Consider the following 22,512-nt stretch of genomic DNA (forward strand, 5'->3'; position numbering starts at 1 on the left):
AGCAGGCACCTGATGCATATTGATTCATTGATTTATGAATCTCACCCGTTTGTCTGATGATTTCCTCCACTTGCTCCTCCTGTTTGGTGGGTCAGAAGGCGGGCGGGGGTTGGCTCACGAACACACACTCTAATCCCTTAGACACATGCCTTTTTGCTTTGCTGAATTGGTATTGAAAGTAGATTGCTTATGAGGTAACTCTGCTTACCTTTTGTTTGTAGATAGTGTTTACAGCTGCTATTCAGCTGTGACCCTTATTGCGTGCCAAAGTACAATTTTCTTTATCTAGGACACATCATTTCAAAACATTGCCGCTTTGTACAGAATGTGAACAGCCTAGACATGTGTCATGTGTATTTTATATTGAAAGAAAGAAAAGCGAAGAAAACAAACCTTGGTTAGGCCATTTCAGGAATAGAAAACAAATTCATGTATTGAATCCAAGCACAGACCCTTCACTAAATATATTATATATTTTCTGTTTCACTCGCTATATGGCCACTTGGAATTCCAACATTCAACGGAATATCGACATTTCCACATTCTCCATTTGTTATCCATTTTCTCTCCAGCAGTGAGTTGCTCATCTGGGCTGGCTCAATATGAATAATCATGGTGATCTAATTAGCTTCTTAGATGTTACTTTCCCCACCAGCTTAATTAATATCCACAAAACAATTCTAAGAAAAATAAAAGCATCACACATCAAACATCCCCCACCCCGGGGGGTGGGCGCTAAGTTCTGCCACGGTGTGTGAAACATTTCAAGGAGTTCTTGAAACTGTTTGTTTTGCACTCTACAGAGATGGCGTCATCCAGCCGGGTAAATAAACCAGCTTGTTTCAGCAGCACTGTGCAGGTGCAGCCTTAGCAGCAGCCGTGGTGCTGAAACATACGTAGTTGTTGTTCACTAGCATTCAGCACCACGGACAGCTCCCATCTCCACTGACTCTCAGTCCTTCTACAGCTCTCCAGGTTCCCACTCTTTTTAGCATTTTCCAGGTATTTTCTGTTCTTGTTGAGCTTTGTATTTCACTATATGAACGGTTACCAGTGGCCACCTCCATTAAATGAGAGGCATAATTGACAAACTCTTGTTTATAATCAATGACATCTGTGAACCGATTCTAGTGAGACGGATTATAAATCATGATGTAAAAGCAGTCGACGTAAAAAAGTCACAACGTTTTTGACAGCCAGGCCTGTGATAGTTCACACATTAGCTAACGCTGTCGGTTTAAATAGGCATGAACGTTGCTACTATTGGCAAAATAAATATTAAGACGAAAGCTTACAAATATGTTGAGTAAAGTTAAGTCGATTTTCCTTCTGGGATGGATATTTCTGGATACGTGTATTTGAAAAACCTTACAAGCTGACCGACAACTGTGCAATAGTTAGTTTGAACATAGCCCACACGAACATAAGATATGTCGCTTTTCTAGGATACATAGCCTACTCAATTTTGATATTTTGTCATAAATGACTGGAAAACCACTATTAATAACACGGAGATTTTCCAAGACGTGTTGCAACCCAGTATTTGCAGCCTTGTTATGCTTTTCATTTGGAAAGTTTAATGGGACATTCCCATCTGTACTACCTGATATCGCCGTTGTTTTCAGATCAAGAGACTATTTAAACATATTGCATCAAATTGGCAATTGCAATCACTCAACTGAAAATATAAGCATTGTAACATATGTTTGGTAATGGGTACTCCAGTAATGGGTACTCCATATAAAAAATACAACACGTACAGCTTATGAAAACGAATTAGTGATCACAACAAGAAGTTACTCGACTGGGGTTTGTGCGGCTCCCAAATGCGTTTATGACCGCCCCTCCGACACGGTCGATCTCACGGATCTTGACTTTTATATTTATTTTGATAGAGAAGGTAACCGTTGTTTACTTAAAAATGTATCCAAACCAAACAAAGAGTAGACTCCCTTGACGGATTTGAGATATAGCAGTATAGCATACACACATCAGAGGAGCAAAACGTAAGCAACTCAACTTGAAGCATCCAATTATTCAACTACTTTAAAGAGCTCCTCCCAGGAGACACCGCGCTAAACGTTCTGCTGCTGTTGCTGGGCTGCGCTCCCAATTCCACCCATATCGCACAAGAACGACACACATCAGACAAGAATGTTCAAATGCCATTTGAAGTGTCGTGTGCCATGGCATTACATCGTAAGTGGCACCGTAAAGAGGAGCCAGCGACACCACACTCCGCCCACTGTCAGAGGTCCCAGTGGGGCTAACATGCTAAAGCACGTGGCGCCGTCTGATACAAAATGGACCGTAATTTCCTGTTCAAAACAAAAGGTGACTGTCATCCGCGGTGTGGCTCACAGTCAGAGAAAATTATGGGCAGAAGAGGAGGTTGCAACTCTTTGCCGGGGTGGGGGAAACGAAACACAGGAACATGGGTCGAGAAAGAGGCGCATGTGTAGTAATATTCCTCCCCTCTCCATTCAGTAGTCCCCCCTCCCATCCTGTGCACTGTGGAGCATTTCTAGTGCCGGACCACCAAGTACCCGGGAAGCAGCGTGATCGGGCCACTGCGGGGGAAAATAAATCTTTTTTTTTTCAACCCAGACATGGATTGCTAAATGTGTTCTATCTCGATTTTATTTTTTTATCTTGTGTTTTTGCCCGGTTTTTAACCTGCTCAATGTCTCTCATCAGTTTTTAACCTAAACAAAATGAGGATTTCTAGTGATCAGTTTCTATTGATATTCTCGGGCTTATGGGGACTGACAATGGGTGCTTTCCCAAGCAGCGTTCAGATTGGTAAGTAACATTCTGCCAAATAAAACAGTGTGATGCACATGACAATTGTTTGTTGAAACGCTCTGTCCTCAGCGTTGGTCTTTTTTTGTGGTCACATCAGACCTCGGGACCACTCAAAGTGAGCAATGTAGAAGTAAAAAACGAAATCGCTCATGAAATACATCTTCTTTATTCCTAGTTAAAACCTATACGTGTGTATTCCGTTGGCACTGTGTGCTTTGCGCCGTGCACATGCAAGGAGACTACGCTTGTTGGCAAGTCATAAGGCGATAATATTCCAGCATGCACGGAGATGTTTGAAAGCGCCACTGCAGCAAGACCAGAGCTCCGTGCAGAGGGAGCAATCCGATGTGGGGCTGTCTGGAGAGAGAAAAAAAGTGTGTAGTCGGAATGCACAGTGGTAGGGACTGTTTGGCTGTCATAGACCGTATCCTATCCGCACTACCTCTTGAATAAATGCACCAAAACCCCGCGTCTTAAAGCCACCGTCCCGGGCTCTCTATGTAATGCACAGTTCAAACAGTAGTATATGTCATTATTCTTTTTTTTTTTACCAATGTTGTAGGGCTGCCTACCATGGGGTAAAATGCGGATGAATTGTGGCGTTTGCTCCACCGACGGATAGGCGATTGATTTGTAGTGAAGTTGATGCTCGTCATAACGAATTAAGCTGATAAGGTTGAAGGGATTCAGCAGGGGGAAAGCCCACCTCCACCACCACCTCTGTTGTTGCTGCCTAACGTGTACACTTATTTAAAACAAGAAGGCAGAATCCCTCTGTTATTCAAGAAATTGCTCAGTTTGTTAAAATACCAATTTCTGTGAGTGTTGAATCTAAAAGTATTAATAACTAGTTTTAATGACACCATGGTTTTCTAATTATACATACATTGGCATGGGAGAATAATACCATTCCTTCCTGCAGCATGATTGGCCACTACATCAAGTGTCGTCTCATTTCCTCTTTCCATTACATCATTGCGCCATTACTTAACCATACATTTACACAGGAAAAAAAAACATTCAAGCAAGATGAAATAGGATAGCTAAACGGGTGAACTGTAGACTTACACTGGCAACATTAAAGATAAGATACGGTCACTGAAACTAGTTTCCTAAAAAAGCAAATTTGGTCATAATCATAGATAAAAATGAAAACTCCTCCCCACACAAGGGATTCTCTCCCAAGAGGCTAGCGGTCTCTGAATACATATTTGAACTGTGATTATGATTGGCCTGAGAGTCATCTTTTGGACAATGGGTTAGGACTTTGCTTGATTGTCAGTGATTCATCTATTGAGCATTGTCAGCATCAGACAATAAGACACCAAGCCCTGGAGTAGTCTCTTTCTTAACCTTGCCTGTCGAGACTCCTTAACGCCCACCTTGGTAGATGTCTTCTTAAGCTGTCCTGGCCTTGATCTGTAGCATGCTGGAGCTTCACATAAAACACCTTGAACATGTACAGTAAATGTCTGACTCGATGCTTTACTATCCCAATTAGTGAGCGTTTCCAATTGCTTTTTTTTGCTCAGAACATCCAAAAACCAGGAACTTTCTCACTGTATAATCTTATCAGAAGTTCTCGCTGAGACAATATAAAAGAGCCATTGGTGGGGTGGGGTCGGGGGTGGGTGGTTGTTCTATTTCCACTGACGTAGAAAAGTTTGGTTAAGATTACTCTGCATAAACTGGCATAAGCCCTGCAAGGTATAAGATGAATCGGGTGGAGAGGTGGGGGCTGTCTTGTGACGTAGATAGAGACTTCTCTGGCTCTGCTTGGCTGCTTTAATGAACAGGACCCATGCTGCACAGGATTATTTTTCCGTTGCCCAGGGTCATTTTTCTGGGAGGATGAAAAAGATTGTTTCCAAGGTTAAGTCGTTCCTCTACCAGCCTTTTCACTTACTGTAAATACAGCTGTCGAGAGTTTTATTTTACTAAACATTATGCTGTGTGTCAGCGGCGCAGATTGTGCCTTATTTCTCTTGGAACACCTCCAACGTGGGGACATCAGCCTAGACTTTGCTACTTCCTGGCGTGGTAGACATTGTTAGCAATGTCAACATTTGTAAGTGCAGCATGTGCCAATTCTCATTACGTGCGGTGTCAGTGTTGTTCCCCTCTGTGTATACATATATTTACCATTGGTGTTTTCACTAGGTCTGGTGGACTATTTACTTTTATCTCCTCATTTAGCAGACATTTGTATCCAAATCAGGTTTGAGGGAATTGAGATACAGGACATGAAGTAGCAGGCAAGGGCGGGTTAGGCATCTTATCAAGGGATCACCGGCATATGGCCTGCAGGTAGACTGCAGACACTGAGGATCAAACGCCATACCCTTCGCAGTGGACATGTTGGAACATCTGAACCACCTCAATCTCTCTCTCTCTCTCTCTCTCTCTCTCTCTCTCTCTCTCTCTCTCTCTCTCTCTCTCTCTCTCGACAGGGGGGCTGTTCATCCGGAACACGGATCAGGAGTACACAGCCTTCCGGCTGGCGATCTTCCTCCACAACACCAGCCCCAACGCCTCGGAAGCCCCCTTCAACCTGGTGCCTCATGTGGACAACATCGAGACGGCCAACAGCTTCGCCGTCACCAACGCCTGTGAGTCCATGCGTTACACCTATCCCTCTCTGTCTGCCTCTGTGTCTCTCTGTCTTATCACTTATGGTTCCTGGTGTGCTTTGCTGAAATTTGGCAGGTGATGAATGGTGGTGATTTTTTTTTTAACATTAAGCGATAGGAATATGGATTGTGTGTCTAAAAGGAGGAGAGCTGCCTCTAGGTGCCCTGTAGGAAAAACACGCTGGCATTGTTCAGGCACCACTGGCTTTTATTCATGAGATGGTATGATTTTTTTCCCAACCCTTTGACAGAATTGACATGTGACGAAAGGGGCGACAATACACCCATTTTTTACGCACGCCTTGTGTGTCAAGCATGTCCGTCAGGAAGTCATCCACAACAGATTGTGTTGTATGTATGCGTTTGTGAATGTTCATCTGACACGCATGATATGCAAAAATGATGGATGATGCGGACGCATTCAGCCAACTCAGCGCTAGAAATGGTGTTTGTTTGTGCATAGAGCTCTTAGGGGGGGCTCTTAGGGGCTGTGCACAGGGCAGACCGTTTGGATCAACCGCTACATGTCTCGTGGGAGGCCCCTCACTAGTGGGATCCTCGTGTATATCTTAAGCCCTCTTCTGTCGTCGGTTGTTACATCCTCATAAACATATTGCTGGGTATGTGTGAGCTTTACTGCAATTTTTAGGTTTGGTTTTATGAGGTCAGGTTTTTTCCCCAAATGTATGATTTAATGCACATTTTCTTATCGAACCAGATGTGTTTAGACTTTCGCCAGTCACATTCGAAGCATTAGCTCAACCAAGATTATTTCGTGCAAACAATAAATATTTGTGCGGGGATCTGAGCATTATTGTAATACACTTAAACTTTAATTTGAATGCGTATCTAATATGTTAGTAAATATATTTTTCCTGCATTTGTGATTATCGACCGACTCGATGGGACAGGAGCTTCCACAGTGCTGGTAGATTTTGTAACTGAACGTGTTCGAGTAATAGCCACCAATTACACTCTGGTAGGTTCACAACCAGGACTAGAAACCATGTGGCTTTTACAAACCACCATATCTCGCATGCTCACTCTCCCTCTCTCTCTCTCTCTTCTTCTGTCCTTTCGCTCTCACTGTTCCTCAAAAGTCAATACAGACAACCAGCCACGTGTACTATCTATAATGTGATCTGTTGCTGGAAAATCAATGGCTAAATAAAGCAGAGACTGAAGGGCTGTTTATTTTTAAAATGGGAGTGTGTGGGATAGGTCCGACAGCACGTTCAGCTGTCCGTGTGGGAGTGGGTGCGCACGTGTGTGTGTGTGTGTGTGTGTGTGTGTGTGTGTGTGTGTGTGTGTGTGTGTGTGTGTGTGTGTGTGTGTGTGTGTGAGTGCGTGTGTCTGCATCCGGTTGTGGGATTCCAATAGACGGTTCTAAGATCTTTCTCGAATTTGCATTTCCTACGATCCGAGACAGAAAGTTGCTTCAAGGAAGTTGCGGCAGGAAATAAGATGAGGAATTGATCCTGATGCGTGGTCAAGAGATCAAAATGAATGTCCCTGATGACCTGTTTTAACATCTGTTTAAACGTACACATGCTGTATATGCAGCATACAGCCCCCGTCCTAGCCCCTCCCACTTGCAGGGACAGGAAGGGAGCCTGCGACCCATTGATCGTCAGGGGCTGAAATCAGATCAAAATTGCACTGAACCAATCAATGGCCATGATGGCTTTAGAGCGAGCAAGGAATCTGAGAATGAAACCCCCCCCCCCCCCCCCAGCACAATCACACTGGAGGTTATTTACCATGCCGAGTTATAGGGCCTGTTCATTGCGACGTCACTTCCCAATGACTCATAGGAACATAGGAATTACTAAAGTTATTGTTATGTAGTTATTGTGTTGGTAGTAATGCATTTTTGGTCATTGTTAAGTAATTCCTCGTGAAACTATTTGTCATTACGGGAAGACATTGTTGTGTTTCGAACGCCAGGCGTGGCTAAACAACGTTTTCATTAGCCGAGGTCACAGTATATTAACGTTGGTATAGGTTTTTTACAGAACTACAACCCCTGAGTCCTCTGAAAATGTGGTATTACCAACAAAGAAATCCCATGATGCATTGGGATGCATGATGTACAAGCCCAGCCCTATAGGATCCATTAGGCGCCTTGCCGGCTGAGGGTGCAATGTAATAATGGAATGAATAAAGCACTCACAGCGACTGTCTAGTGGTGGTCGAATGGGGGGACAAATATTGTTGACTGATTCCATCCGCCCTGCCCCCAGACAGGGATACAAACATCGGGACCCCAGAATATGCAGCAATATGCACCTTGGCTCACGTTCCTGCTGGTGTTTTATGTATAAAGCACAGGCCTCCCCGTCCCCTTGTTCTCCAGTGGGCGAATGAGGTGCTGGACAGAGCCTGGCTGATAATGACAGAGGGAGGGGTGCCCCTGGGAGACTGGTAACAAGTCATTTGGCTGCCGGCGGGGGCCCTGCGATGGCCGCTGGGAGCGCTTCAACTCTTTGTCATCGGAGAGACATCTGCCGGTTGGTGGGCCCAGGGGACATCCAGGGAAACCAAACATATCATTGTCATTACTGTTAATTGTCTGGGCTGGCACAAGGTGGCTGGGTGAAGTGGGACTTGTTTCGGCGGGTGTTTCAGTGTGCCATGTGGACACCACTAAGTCCTCAACAGGATGATTTGTGTGTGTGTGTGTTGTTTGCCCTTGAATCTCGAGGAGAAGGTGAAATGGTTGTGGTTTTATATCGTCTTGTCCGGCTGGAAAGTTGTTAAGGCAGATTTCCAATCAGGCCTGAGTGTGTGTTTGTGTTTGTGTTTGTGTTTGTGGCATATCTGTATGTGTGTAGATGTAGACAGGCCGAAGTTACGGAGAGCGATAGAACGGTTGCTGGACTGTCAGCGGATCAGTGTAAACTTCACTGGAAGGCATTTTCATGGAATTTAATTGTCTGGTTTATAAGTTGCTGAAGTATTCTTAGATAGTCTTTACTGTGCACTGTCCCGCCTGCTTCCACCTGTCCATAGATGCCCGGGATGTTTATGCTGAATGACATCATATGGGAGTATTGGTTGTTGGGTGCAAGGTAGCATGACAAATCATTTGTTTCTGGTAATAACCTCGCATGTACTTATATGGAGACCAAGAATAAAAAACAATTGAGTTGAACAGTAATCACTTTGTAATTACCAAAGCAAAAACACATTTAGCCTTTACAAGGCGTAGTTTGAGCTACATACTCCACTACAGAAAATAGCAGGGTCAGTGATGTGATCTCATCTCGTTGAGGTATTAAACAAATTGCTAATCAATTAGCCTGATCCTATCACCGGTGGCTGCTTTGCCAGATTGATGCTTTTGGTTGTGAATGGGAATTGCATGTGTGTGTGGGGCTGGGAATTTGACTAATTACAATGAGCAGCTGTTACGGCAAGGCATTGCACTTATTGTGTCAATCAATGAATTTACTAGCCGTCAGTCAGGCGAGGCCCCAGGGTCCGCTCGCTCCAGAATGACCTTAATTAGTAAGAAGAAACCGCAAGGTGCGACGGTGCCATAATGGCATCGGGAAGTATTGGTGATCCATTTCTCATGACACAGGGCTTCCTTTTGTAACCAAAAACCAGTTTGTAACTCTTAGCGACTGCAGAAAAATGGGTCAAAACAATTACGGCCTAAGTGACCCCTTAAAAATAATGAGCAGGTAGGAGCTGAGGGCCGCAGCGCAGTGTAGCGCCAGCCTTTTGTGCTTGAGATTCAAACACCCTTAACCAATACCAGGCTGTGTTGCCGCTCTCACTCTCGCTCCCCCTGCTCGTTGTCAAGTGAGTGTGAGATGTCTGTACTACTCACCTCAGCTCTTTCAACCCTGGGTTGGGGTCCTCTTGACCAATAACAAGCAAGGACGGGTTTAATGATGGTGGAGGTGGTTTCTTCCACGAGTGGACGGCTAAAAGGAGAACATAACCTAACCTCCAATTGTTCACCTTCTGTCTGCCTCACAACTCTGCAGGTCAGCTGTTATTGACACAGTGACATCATGATCTGTGATGGGTCACTCCCATTCATGCTTGTTTTAAGGGTCTCTCACATGTACACACCCCCACACACACACACACACACACACACACACACATACACACACACACACACACACACACACACACACACATACAGAAACACAACTGCTTTTATTTATTTTGTTCATTAGCTGTTCCTACACTGCATGTCTGACCTGGATATGTTAGTGTGATATGTTTGTGTGTGTGTGAAGCATGTGCATTTGTATGTGGTATCCCCAGTGTGCACCTGTGGCGTGTGTGTGTGTGTGTGTGTGTGTGTGTGTGTGTGTGTGTGTATTTACCTCTAATCTCTCTGTGCAGCGTGCTCCAGACCTTTTTAAGTCTATTATCTGCTCCCCCTCTAAGGCGCTCTGTTCATGGACTCTCGCCCTCTCTCCTCTCTCCTCTACTCCTGATTGAGCCGGTGAGGCTCAGCGCAAACCCATTTGTTTGAAAAGACTGTGATGATGCGCCTGGTTTAAAGGAAGTGTGCACATGTGTACGTTTAGCTCCGAGAGCTTGCTTAATGGCATGCTGTTAGGAGAACACACGAAATGCGAGGCGATGGGAGAGGTGTGAAGAGAGAGTGTGTGGGGGGGGGAAGAATAACAGGCTAATGTAGGCAGGCGTGTTGGAGGAGCGAGAGGATGAAATGGTATCATCTGCACACTGTGCAGAAACACAAGGACGTCCGAGGGCATCTCAGCTGCCAGGACGGGGGCTTTGTGATAGAAGGGGACGTCCTTATGTTGTTTATTCGCCCCCCCCCCCCCCCCCCCCCCCCACAGCAATAGCCGATACCAGCCAGCTACCTTTCAACCCCCCATCCCCCTCTCCCCATTACTATCTCCACTTCCACACAAAAAAAGCAAAGGATATGGACTTCCTGTTTGAGTAGTAACTTTGAGCTGGCTAAACGACACGAAACCCCACCACCATCTGTTGGCTTAAGCAGTATGACCTCTTTAGAATACCATCCAAGGAGTCACCTTGTTTATCACCTGTGACTATTTTCTGCACTTTGTTTAAGGGCACCTTTTCATCTTTGAAAAGACTAATGTTCTGCCACTAAATTCAAAGCTAAATCCCGGTAGCCTCAAAATGGCGACCACAATGTGTTTTTGAAATCTCAATTCCAGGTGTTAGTTCCTCTTAGACGTGAGATGTGATGGAGCATATATCTTCCATTTTATGGAATGCCCTTTTTTAATCAAGGAGGATTCTTTTTTACGATGTGCGTGTGTGTGTGTGCGTGTGTGTGTGTGTGTGTGTGTGTGTGTGTGTGTGTGTTTGTGTGTGTGTGTGTGTGTGTGTGTGTGTGTGTGTGTGTGTGTGTGTGTGTGTGTGTGTGTGTGTGTGTGTGGCCCAAGTAGTTCATCAACCCAATTTACTCAAAATGTGTAATGAATCATTTATTTAAGGAGTGGTCCTGAGAGAGAGGAAGATAAATCCTTCTTATTCCGATCGCCATGTTCTGGAGTAGAACCCAGTCCACCAACCCAATCCAACAAGTAATTCATACAAAATTCCTGGCAGGAAATTTCAGTGCTCAGACTTCTGCAGCATACAGTTGTGTGATATCAAGTGAAATACTTTGAGGTTTATGCATACATTTCTTTTCGCTGCCCGTCAACAGCCGACCAGTCGTGCAGGACATGCTTTCCACTTCCGCCTTCTTCTCCCTGTTGCTTCGGTGTTGGGGATTTAATAACACCTGGTCGCGTAACAGGAGGCTTAGGAAACATCCCTGGCGGAGCTCGGAATTGAGTTAAAAGCTACATGGCATTTAATTAGTGCAGTGGAGGAGTGCAAGTTGTCTGGCAACAGGAAGGTTGCTGGTTCCATCCCCGGCTACTCCTATCTCAGTGTGGAGGTGTCCCCGAGCAAACCCTAACTGAACCTGAGGCAATAATTGTAAAGCGCTTTGAGTAGTTAATAGTTAAATTAACGCATTCCCTTTACATAGAAATGTAAAGACATACAAATCAAGATGATCTATTTGTGTTTTAAGAAAGGATATTAAGTATAACGCAAAATAAAGTATAATATTGCATCATATAGTTCAAAAATATTAATATATGTATACATTATTTTAATGTAATTTGACCTGCTACATTAATAAAGATCTCCAGCAGTAGTAGGGTACCAATGTGTGCCAACATCCAGTTTAGCTCTGTCTGTCTCTAACTCTCTCCCTCTCTCTCTCTCTCGCTCACACACACACACACACACACACACACACACACACACACACACACACACACACACACACACACACACGCACACACACACACACACACAGTGAGTGAGGTCAATTAGAATCCAGTATTTCGGCCTCCCCTGCTCCCTTTCCATCATGCCCCTCTCCCCCTACAATGATTATGTAAGTGCCCCCCGAGCTGTGTGTGTGTGTGTGTGTGTGTGTGTGTGTGTGTTTGTGTGTGTGTGTGTGTGTGTGTGTGTGTGTGTGTGTGTGTGTGTGTGTGTGTGTGTGTGTGTGTGTGTGTGAGCGTGTGAGCGTGTGTGTGTGTGTGTGTGAGCGTGTGAGCGTGTGTATTCATGTGGGTTTTCCTTTATGATTTGCCCTTGCGTATTTGGGTGTGTGTCTGTCCATTTGTGTCTTTGCAATAGTTGTTCATGTCTGCTGTTCTTAGTGTTTTTGGTCCTTGAGTAATAGTGGGTACGGGTATGTCGGGCCTTGTTTTCATTGTGTACTGTTGTGCGTGTGTGCATGTGTGCGTGTGGCAGCAGGGGTTTCTGAGGTTATTTAGAGAGAAAGCCTTCTAATTTCACGAAAGCCTCTTGGACTGTCCGATAAACATTAACATTCTCTGCTATCAAGTAGTGTATGGGACTGCAGTTCAGATAAGTTCATTAACTAATGTTCTTTTAATTTTGTTCATTCAAGGGGGAGATCTATGTCAAAAATATTGCAGTTTGGCTTAATCTGTGACTCAGTATAAAACCTATACACAGTTAGTGATATCCAAATGTTGCCACGGGTTTGCAGGGCATTACAACGATATCTATTATCTCAGGACATCCAGTAAGCATGAGACACGTTGAGCTTTTTAATGTTTGCCCCGAATGGGTTTGGCCTTGTCAGCAGTTGTAACAATGAGAGCTGTTGCCAGTTGGAGTCCACTCCATTGCGATGGCTCGGCGGAAAATACTCTATGGATAGATTCTGGATTGGAAGTGGAAATTTATTCTCCATCAAATCTGTTGATGGACATTACATTGTCCTGATCAGAATCAGAACTCCCAACCTTCCCCGTCTACCACAAACTGTAATAGGATCCACATTGATCATCCGCGAGTGAAGAAATTAGAGAAGGATAAAAGATAGAAAAGATAGTAAGATAGGGTATGAATCAAGATGGATGCCAGAGGGAACATTCAAACCCATTTAACACATGCAACAATGGCCGTAGTGCCCAAAACCTTTGTCCCAAATTGCTCGGTTCTGACCTTCGGAGCACTAAGAAGGCTTTGATAAGCCGGTAAAATGCAGGGCGGGAGAAAGCAAAGACAGCACAGTAAGCCAAGAGAAGCTTAGTGGATCTTCCCTCGCCAGTACTGGTGGAAGGAGCCATTATGTTTTGCAGGCCAGAGTTAATATTGTTTAACCAGCATGTCAATCGTGGCAGCGCCTGTATCTGTACGAGAACCTTAATGAAATGCTCACTCCCTCTGTCTCAATCTCTCTATATCACTCTCTGTTTCTGTGTCTGTATCTGTTGTCCTCTCTCTCTCTCTCTCTCTCTCTCTCTCTCTCTCTCTCTCCTGCCTGCTCTAATCTAAAACAACAAGAGCGTAGATACACAGAGCATTTGCAAGCTACGTAGCTGTCTGTATGTCGTGTTGGAAGAATTTGCTGGCATTTAAACTATATTCTGAATGATGTTGTCAACCATGTTATATCGAGCATATGGTGGAGACAAGTCCACAGCCGTCACACTAAAGTCACAGTAGCTTTATTTTTCAGGACATTCTGGCTCCTCCAAACTGCTTCTGGCTGCTCCAAAAAAAAAAAAACTTGAACAGTAAATCACCATGCCAATTACATGTAAAATTATGCTCAGATAATCTACTTTGAAGGGGACTTTGCTCATTTGGCAGCAGTTGTTGGATGGGAGTTTGGAACTGTCCACCGAGTCTTGCCTCAAAGAAGGGACAGATATGGATAAAGAGCCTGTGTTCTGGAGTATTATGGCCAGTTTTTTACAGACTGCGTTTGTAGCTGCAACTCCCTGCTCTTCTTTCCATTTTTTATCCAGTCTATCTTCTTCTCTCATCTGGCATGTCGTTATTCAGTTTTGGTACATTTCTGCACTGGAGTTCATGGAATTGTTTTGCAATTTATTTTTACAAATGAAGGAGGACTCTGCCACCATATTTCACAAAAGTAAAATAGAAATATGAAACGGATGTCAAATTGTGTTTTAGATCAAATTGCTGCCTGTGAAAAAAGAGGAAAGATGTGAATACGCCTATCTGCTGAAACAGCATTTCTGACATGCAGTATTTTTCATTCATTGTTGCTGTTATCATGGCATGCTGGCTGTCTTGCACCTATTGCACATCTAGACATCCTAGAAGGGGTAAACAGTCTGGTCTTCCCCTTCAGTCAAATGGCTTAGTGGGGGCCACCAAATCTCAACTGAGAAGCCACCAATGAACACTTTTGCGACACCTGTGCTGAAGAAATATGACACAGGGTTAATCTGTGTGGTTTATCTTGGATTCAGCAGTCCTACTATGTCTGCCTGGCTGTTGATTTGAAACCTTAGCTAATTTTGCTGGCCATGATTGTGTTAGCCTTTTGTGCGTATGGATCCCCTCCTCCAGCCACATGACTGGTCCAAACAAATACAAAGTGAAAGAAAGTGAAACGCCCTGTTCACCTAGATTTGATCATCTGCCATCTGACTTTATTAATCCAAAGTCTGATTTGTGAGACTTATCGGAATGAAATAGAGCCCATAGAGTCTTAAAGAAGAGGTTCCGGACGTATTTTATAGCAGACGTGGTCACGGGTTTTCAGGGATTGAGCGAGAACAGACTACAATGAGCAAGTGGCATCAATGTCACGGACACACGTTTCTAACAGGAACCCACTCTGTGTCTGTGTGAAGTGCACCCTCCCGCTGGTCTCCGTCTGGGATGTGTCATCACAGATAGACAGCGCTTAGAGTTTGGTGTTTCAGCCAGTTCAAATACAGCAGATACAGGCAAATACTTAGCAAGGGTCAGTGTTAATTTAAAGGCTTTAGAAATATGGCTGTATAATGCACATAATGTCACAGTGTAATCAGGGAGCTTCACCTGTGTGAAAAAAAAAGGCAGTAGTAATGCGGACAGAAAGGCAAACTCGAATTATCAAATATGAAAATAGATTAAACTAAACTTTGAAATATTGAATTGAAATGATTGCACAGATTTTAGCCAGACAATTTCTCCTCTGTGGGCCTAGAGATTAGGGTCAAAACGATGCGACTGAGGGAGTGTGTGTGTGTGTAAAGATGACACACGGTTTTCATTGGCATATTGATTAAACAGAGTCTTGGCTACACAAACACTGAACGCTACCAAGATAAATAGCCAGCATCTTTGTATGTTGAATGAGCCTAAGGGTCAAGGCAATTAAATAGTTTACGCTTGTAAATGGCTACACACCTCACCGAAACACTAAAGCCAACCCAAACGCCCGCAGGGGGTGGGGGTAGGGCTTGATTGAGAAGCCCTTCAGAGGGAGTCGTCTCCTTGATTTGCAGCCGGTGCAGGAGGTCAAAGGTTCAGATCCATCAGAGAAGGGATCCCCGTGGAGGGCACGAGGGGGGAAGGTGGAAGAGGAGGGGGTTTGCACAAATGAGCCGGTTTTCCCTCACCGGGAGCTACTGTAGCTCCGGTCTTCTAGATACTCCTCCTAATCCATCCCCACCATGGGAAGGATATATATGGGCAACAGCTACTAGGTTGTGTAGGGGTGAAACAGTAGGGATTTTTTCTTACCTCAGTGAAAAAGGAACGTATCAGCTTGATTTGGCAGATATCCACCGCAGCCCAAATTCTTTTTTTATAATATTGTTTATCAAAACCTTGTAGCATGACTTTGAACGCTGGCTTCTCAACGGTCTGGAATGGCGCCATTTATTCTTGCAAATAAGGAGTCACTCTAAATGAATTGCCCACAAAGGCGCAGGCGAAGCAATCTACAACCAGACTCACCATCTCAAACTAGCTTTACCAGCGACACCTAGCTTCCCCATCTATACCTAGCTTCACCATCAAAACCCAGCCTCACCATCTAAACCTGGCTTCACCATTTAAACCCATCCTCAACATCTAAACCTAGCTTCACCATCTAAACCTGTCCTCACCATCTAATCCTGGCTTCACCATCTTAACCCAGCCTCACCATCTAAACCTAGCTTCACCATCTAAACCCGGCCTCACCATCTAAACCTGGCTTCACCAACTAAACCCGGCCTCACCATCTAAACCTAACTTCACCATCTAAACCCAGCTTCACCATCTAAACCTAGCTTCACCATCTAAACCCAGCTTCACCATCTAAACCTAGCTTCACCATCTAAACCCAGCTTCACCTTCTAAACCTAGCTTCGACATCTAAAGCAAGCTATGCCATATAGAAGCGCTTCGCTGGAAGTGAATCACCTCGTCTCACATCGCCATGCACGCAGAATATGCCTGGAGTTCTCAAGAGCTTCATTCATTATTCTTTGTTTGTTCCTATACTTATTATATAATTCAAATTGTTAACAAAAGTTTAGATAGAAGCACATTTTTAGTTTGACGATATCCCTGGCAAAACAAAACAGCTTGTTGAATAAGGGAAGATTAGCCTGTTCTAAAGACTGGATATTGGATAATATCATAATCATACACATTATGAGATCACTGATATTGATAATCAAAGTTTTTTCCCTAATATCAAAGACATAGTGTGGCAGTCTCAACAATATGTGAGAAACGTTGTCCATAATTTTTTACTTTATCTCCAACTAAACTCCAAATAAACAATGCAGGCCTTTAACAAATGGAGTCGTATGTTTCAAAATACCATAAATAGGCTGCTCCGTAGTATAAAACGCATCTTATTAAGCATCTTTGCCCACAGCCCAAATGCTTGCACTTGCCTGAAACTGTAACAAAATTGTTTAAATACTACAATAATCCTTGGGGCTGCGAACTCACCGCGTTGTCGGTCCCCCGGCTGAGTCAGTGTCCGTGAGTAATTGGAGATAATGCAAGCTTTAGTGAAACCCTGAACTTTTTTATAGATTTAGTAAACAAGGCATTTGTTTTGCAAGTACTTCATTTAGACTCAGAGGCTTTGTATTATAGTTCATGGACTGTGAGCACATTGTGGAAAACGGTGTTTCTGGTTTTCAGTTATTTCAGTTATGAAATGTTGCCAATGTTTACTTCTTTACGAGGTTATCTTTTACTCGCAAACCTCTTATGTAAATCAGCATATGAGCTTTGGGCTTTGGGTTTTTGACAGGCAGTTGGTTGTGCCACCGCTGCCCCTGATGTCGGAGCAAGCAATTAAAGGTGACATATTATACCACCAGGTGTGGGTGTGTCTAGATCAGTCTATCAGCCTACCTAGGGGACTGTAGCAAATGTTGCTCTTCTATCCGTCATACATCTAGGTGGACACTCCCACCTATGATGTCAGAAAAGGCAGATTTTCATAACGGCTTGTAACAGCTTATCACACTCACACCTGGTGTTCGATATGTTCCATATGTCACCTTCAAAGCCTCAAAAGATCCCAACTATCGCTAGTGGAGGTTTGGCCTCCTTCTAGGATGTGCTCTTAGATTTGTTGTATTTCAACACGTGACCAATACTTTTTTCAGCCGTCTACTGCTTGGGTATTAGCACACAATAGTAGAGTGTGTTCTCTTGCAATTAAAATGTAGCTCCAACTGTTCAATTTATGCCTTTTTTTGTCTGCGTACTGTGTGCGTGTATATTTAATTGAACTGTAAATAATTAATAATAATCAGACACAAACAAAATAAACCCCCGACATGTGTAATGGACCATTCCTCCCCCTCGCGCTCAAAGCTGAATTGAAGAGCAACCAAAGTTTGGTTTCCTCGGAAGCCCTAGAGCCAATAATGATAACAAACAATATTTTATATTTCATATCATGCACCATATGCAGTCTTGTGAATTTCAAAACAAAAATAAAACCGTTGTGATGATTACCGTCATGAGCTCAACCCCCTGGTATGAATCACGGATATCATCACAGCCCTAGGGTTGTGTTCAATTTTGTATGTATTTATTCATATTACTACTATTATTATTATTAACACTTTTGGGTACTGGGCCAGGACCCAATAAAAGTCCTCTAAGGGTAGTGGCTACCCTGAACTGCTGGGTATCCACTACCCATAAACGCCGCTTTGCGAGGATCTTCCACCTCTGTTGTTTTATGCATTGTCAAACAGCGCAGGCAGCTACCACGGTGTGGAATTGCAATATGTCATAATTAGTGAACACTTGAATGATTTCAACAATCTCAGCGCCACTTCCCATCAATTCCAAATAACACACACACACACATGCACACACACACACACACACACACACACACATGCACACACACACACACACACACACACACACACACAGAATCTAATCTACTCTCTGTGTAATCTGTCACCCTTCGCTGTTCCTGCGCTTTTCCGACGATGTCTCTATCATTAGGGGTGGATCATGAGGACTACATATATAGTTATTAGTCCTATCCCACACGCCATTCACCTTGTTTTTGCCTGTGTGTGTGCGTGTGTGTGTGCACATGGGAATATGTTAGTGTACGTGCCTGCCTGTTTGGTAATACGGTGCGTTTGCGAGCGCCCTCTGAAATGGAACAGCATTGCCCCCCTGATGACACGAGTCCATCTGTAAATGGCCAGAGAACACCATATGATTACCCCCTGATTGGGCAATTTGTTGCGCTTGCATCTCGTCTGATGAGCCCCATTTGAAGACAGGGGCCTTGCATGAATGGTCAAGTCTGAGCAAAAAAATATTGATGGCAGGGTGGGGATGTAAAAAAAAACGTTAGACAATCTCACACCATGATTAGCATCGCCTGCCAGTGCTGCAGTACAAAGATGCAGATGCCTGGAGCCCGAGGGGGTTAAGGTAGCTGCAGTATTGCTTCTTGATGTTGATACAGTAAACGGGAGCATATGGACGGCTGTAAAGGCAGGCGAACGGCGGCAATAAGAGGGGCTTCAGGCCAGAGCATGTAAACACTCAGTGCGACCTTGGTCGTGTACGTTTAATAATGCCGTCCAGCGTATAGTGGAACACGCACATCGCCGAGGGGGCCGCGGGACTGGAAGGAAGCGGACGAACTACGTGGTGAAGAAAAGAAACGGTTTCTTCCATGTGGCGGTGAGGGAACACTGAGAAACCCATTCAAGCGATGCGTGAAGTCACATCAAGTGTGTGCGTTTCTACATGTGAAGTCTCGCCATGAAAGAAGAGCAGGCCATAGTAAAATGAAAAGTGATGTAAAGGAGACGACGACCCACGGTGCCACACACCTAAGACCCCCCAGGGGACCATCAGCCAGCTCATGGATGTAGGACGAGCCACCAAAATGAGGCGTTTTGACGTCAGTCACTAATCTGAGCCATAGCCCAAAGGGGGGCCCATGAAAGCCTGTTAAAACTCATGAGGGTCTTGACCAATTATAGCCTGACTTTGGGTCAATTATAGTCGTGTGGGTGTGTATGAGGTTGGGGGGGGGGGGGTACAGCTGTAACGGCAGGCGGCTGCAGCGGTGTGCATGCAAAAGCGGACCATTTCTTGATCCTGCGCCACAAAGCCTCCATCTTGTCTATTGAATGTGAAGTATTACACACACACTCACACACTCACTCACTCAAACACTACTCACATATCCACTCACTCACACTCTCACTCACTCACTCACTCCCTCACTCACTCACTCACTCATTCACAGGCATGCATGCATAAACGCATCTGGAGGAGGCATGCTCACACACAGACACACACAGACACACACGTGCGTGTATAAACGCGACAGCAAATTGAACAGGAGTCGGTGTGGCGAAGCATGCAAGGAGAGAGGCTTGTCCATGAGATGTCCTTGACATCCCCAGATTCCTCTCTCACAGCTCACGGTGGGAGAACACACACTATCCACCGCCACCGTGCTCCCAGCAGCCCCGCTGTGTCTCGGCGCCACACGCCGCACGGCGGTAATGACTCACTCTCCAATCCAAGCATCCAAGCGCTCCCCTCCCCTCTTTTCACCCTCCTTCTCCCCTCTCATCTTCTTTCCTCTCACTTCCACTCCACTCCTATCATCTCCTTTCCTCTCCTCCTGTCATCTTTTCGCCTATCCTCCCGTTTGCTCCTCTTTCATTTCCTTCCCCTCACCCCTCTCCTCTCCTCTCCTAACCCCTTCTGTCCTCTTGCTCCTCTCCTCTCCTCTCCTCCTCTAACTTCTACTCCAGCCCTATCTTTCGTTCTCTGCTCTCCTCTAGTGGATCCTGTCCAGACAACTACTTGTCTTTCTTTTGAATTTTTTTGGACCCCTCCTTTAGCATTCTCTTCTTTTAGACCTCTTGTCACTCCTTTTCACTGTCATTAGACTGTCCCTCCCATCCTTCTTCTCCTCCTCTCCTCTCCTAACGTCTGTCCTCACCTCCTTTAACTTCTCCTTTTGTTAAGCTCGCTCTCTCTCTCTCTCTCTCTCTCTCTCTTTCTATCTGTGTGTTCTCCCCACACCACCTCAAGAAAGCGCTGAGTCAGCATTTCCTCTCAGTGTTCATCCACCGCCTCTCTCGCCGTCGAAGAGAGAGGGACGGGTCGCCTGCCGCCTCTGACACGCCTCCCACACGCCTCCCCCACGCCTTCTGACCGCTGCGGCCGGAGAACGGATTAGCGGGATAATAGATTCTTTGGCGGAGGGGAGAAGAAAGGCAAAAGGTGAAAGTAGAGGATGAGAAGAGGACAAGCAAGGTCATCGTGAGAGACGATGTTCGAGGAGAACTGACGAAAAGAAGATGAAAAGAACGTGAACGAGAGAGCGCTGGAGAATGGGGGAGGAAGAGGAGAGCCACCCAGAGGAGCCTGGGGGGTGTTTTCAGCTGAAAACCTAAAACCTTATTCAAGGTATACATAAAGAAGGTATAAAGGAGTAAACATCTATGAATTGTGGCATTGCAAGCCAGCCGGGTACGACTCCCATGGTGATCGTGGTCGATTTGATCTGAGGACGCACTGGAGTTCGTCTTTGGTGATTGGGTCGCTATGGCCCCTCCTCCTGTAATTAACTGTGATTAACTGTGAATAAACCTCAACCATTCCCCCGACAAACAAATCCCATGCGTACGAACGAACGTAAACCCAACCGGGTGATTTTGTGGCCTCTGATCTGCCCTACTACTACTCTACTACTCTACTACTACTTATTATTGAACTACATGAGGCCTGGTGATGGCTGCGGTCGAGCCACAACACTGCTGTGTGGATATGATGGAGACCGAAAGTCTCGGAGGGCCTTGTGCGCCTATAGCGGCCATCTTGGTTCTAAATACTAGCTGGATGGAGACACTGAATGTAAAGTATTGCATTCAGTTCCCTCCATTCAACCTGAACGAAGAAGGCTGCCATTTGTTGATATGGTCCATAGAGATCTCTTCATTGTTTTTAAATTAAAACAATTTAAAAGAGTTATGACACCTTCGCCGTATCTCTTTCTCATGGGTTTCATCTGCAACTCTCCATCCTCTGATCCAGTCTCACAGTTTCAATCTTTTCCTCCTCTCTTTCTCGTTCTCCTCTCTCCCTCTTTCTACCTCTCTCCATCTTAATCCCTCTTTATCTCGGTCTCTCTCTCCTGCCCCCTCCCCTCCCTCTATCTCTCCCCATTATGTCTGACTGTGTCGTTCGTTGTTTCATTCTACCCTCTCCAAGGGGAGTTAAGAGCGAGTTAATGAGGCACACATACCAGATGATGCTCTTCCTGTATAAAGGGAACCCCACACACACCCTTTACCCCCCCCCCCCCCCCACACACACACACACTTCCTCGCTCTTTAAGTTGAGCCAACACCGACTTATTTTTATGTCAGCCATTCCGCTGCCTTTGTTTAGCCTTTTTTTTACGTGTGTGTCTGTGTGTATCTGTACAACTTGTGTGGTTGTGTGTGTGTGTGTATGTGTGTGTGTGTGTGTCATGAACTAACTGGCGGTAATTAAAAGAGAGTGTCCAGGGCTGAATGTTTTTGTACACTTCCCTTCACTGCTCGTTAGCTTCCACTGGAAAGAACACTGATATGCCACGGTGATCATTCTGTGAAAAGTATCTGTGTCTCCTCTTTGGCACAGCTGACTCTGGCCTTGGAAATGAAAAGAAACGAAACCTCCTGCTTATTTTCGTTACTTTCTTCTCTCCCAAATGTACAAGGCTGGGTTTTCACAGTGTGGATTAGGCTCAAAGCACCGCTTAGAGGCAGAGTGGCTCTGCGATCCAGATCTCCTCCTCCCGATATTTAAACGTAGCAGAGCGTCAAGATGGTATCCAGTCCTTTAAGATCACGACATGCAGCACATTGACAAAGATTCATACAAACGGGATGACGAAGTTCCAAGTCAGTCGTGCTACGATCACCACCACCACCACCAAATCAAGCACCACCATTACTATTACCACTACTAATACCTCCTCCCCCATGTGGTGCACTCCTATGCCCTGTCCCGGCCAAATGGCTTGTATCTCGACAGCTAGAAAGAGAGTCTCTTTCAGTAGTGTTCCTTCCTCTTAGCTTGTTTTGCTCCCTTGATGACGGTCGGAGTCACAGGCAGAGGCTCGGCGAAGGCAAAACAGGGCTGGAGGGGGAGGACAGATAAATCGCGGGGGCCCAAAACGCCATTGATAACGCTCGTAACCGTCTGTAATGAGGTCAGCGACTCCTGTCTGGCGTTCAGCGGCGGATCA

At 45.0% G+C, this 22,512-nt stretch overlaps 1 protein-coding gene across 2 annotated transcripts in view; it reads left to right on the forward strand.

Moving 5' to 3' along the window:
• Positions 1 to 2,714: 2,714 nt before the first annotated feature.
• The window catches only part of LOC307077137 (glutamate receptor 4), a gene marked incomplete at its 5' end in the record, with an annotated part of 90,864 nt that continues 71,066 nt past the window's right edge, over positions 2,715 to 22,512 (forward strand). For both annotated transcript variants that reach the window (XM_079738440.1, XM_079738441.1), the window contains 2 exons: positions 2,715 to 2,802; positions 5,256 to 5,414. In XM_079738440.1, the coding sequence (XP_079594566.1) occupies positions 2,715 to 2,802; positions 5,256 to 5,414 (247 nt within the window). The remainder of the gene's footprint in view (positions 2,803 to 5,255; positions 5,415 to 22,512) is intronic.

This window comes from Pollachius pollachius, assembly GCF_949987615.1.
Source record: "Pollachius pollachius genome assembly, chromosome: 6".
NCBI lineage: Eukaryota > Metazoa > Chordata > Actinopteri > Gadiformes > Gadidae > Pollachius > Pollachius pollachius.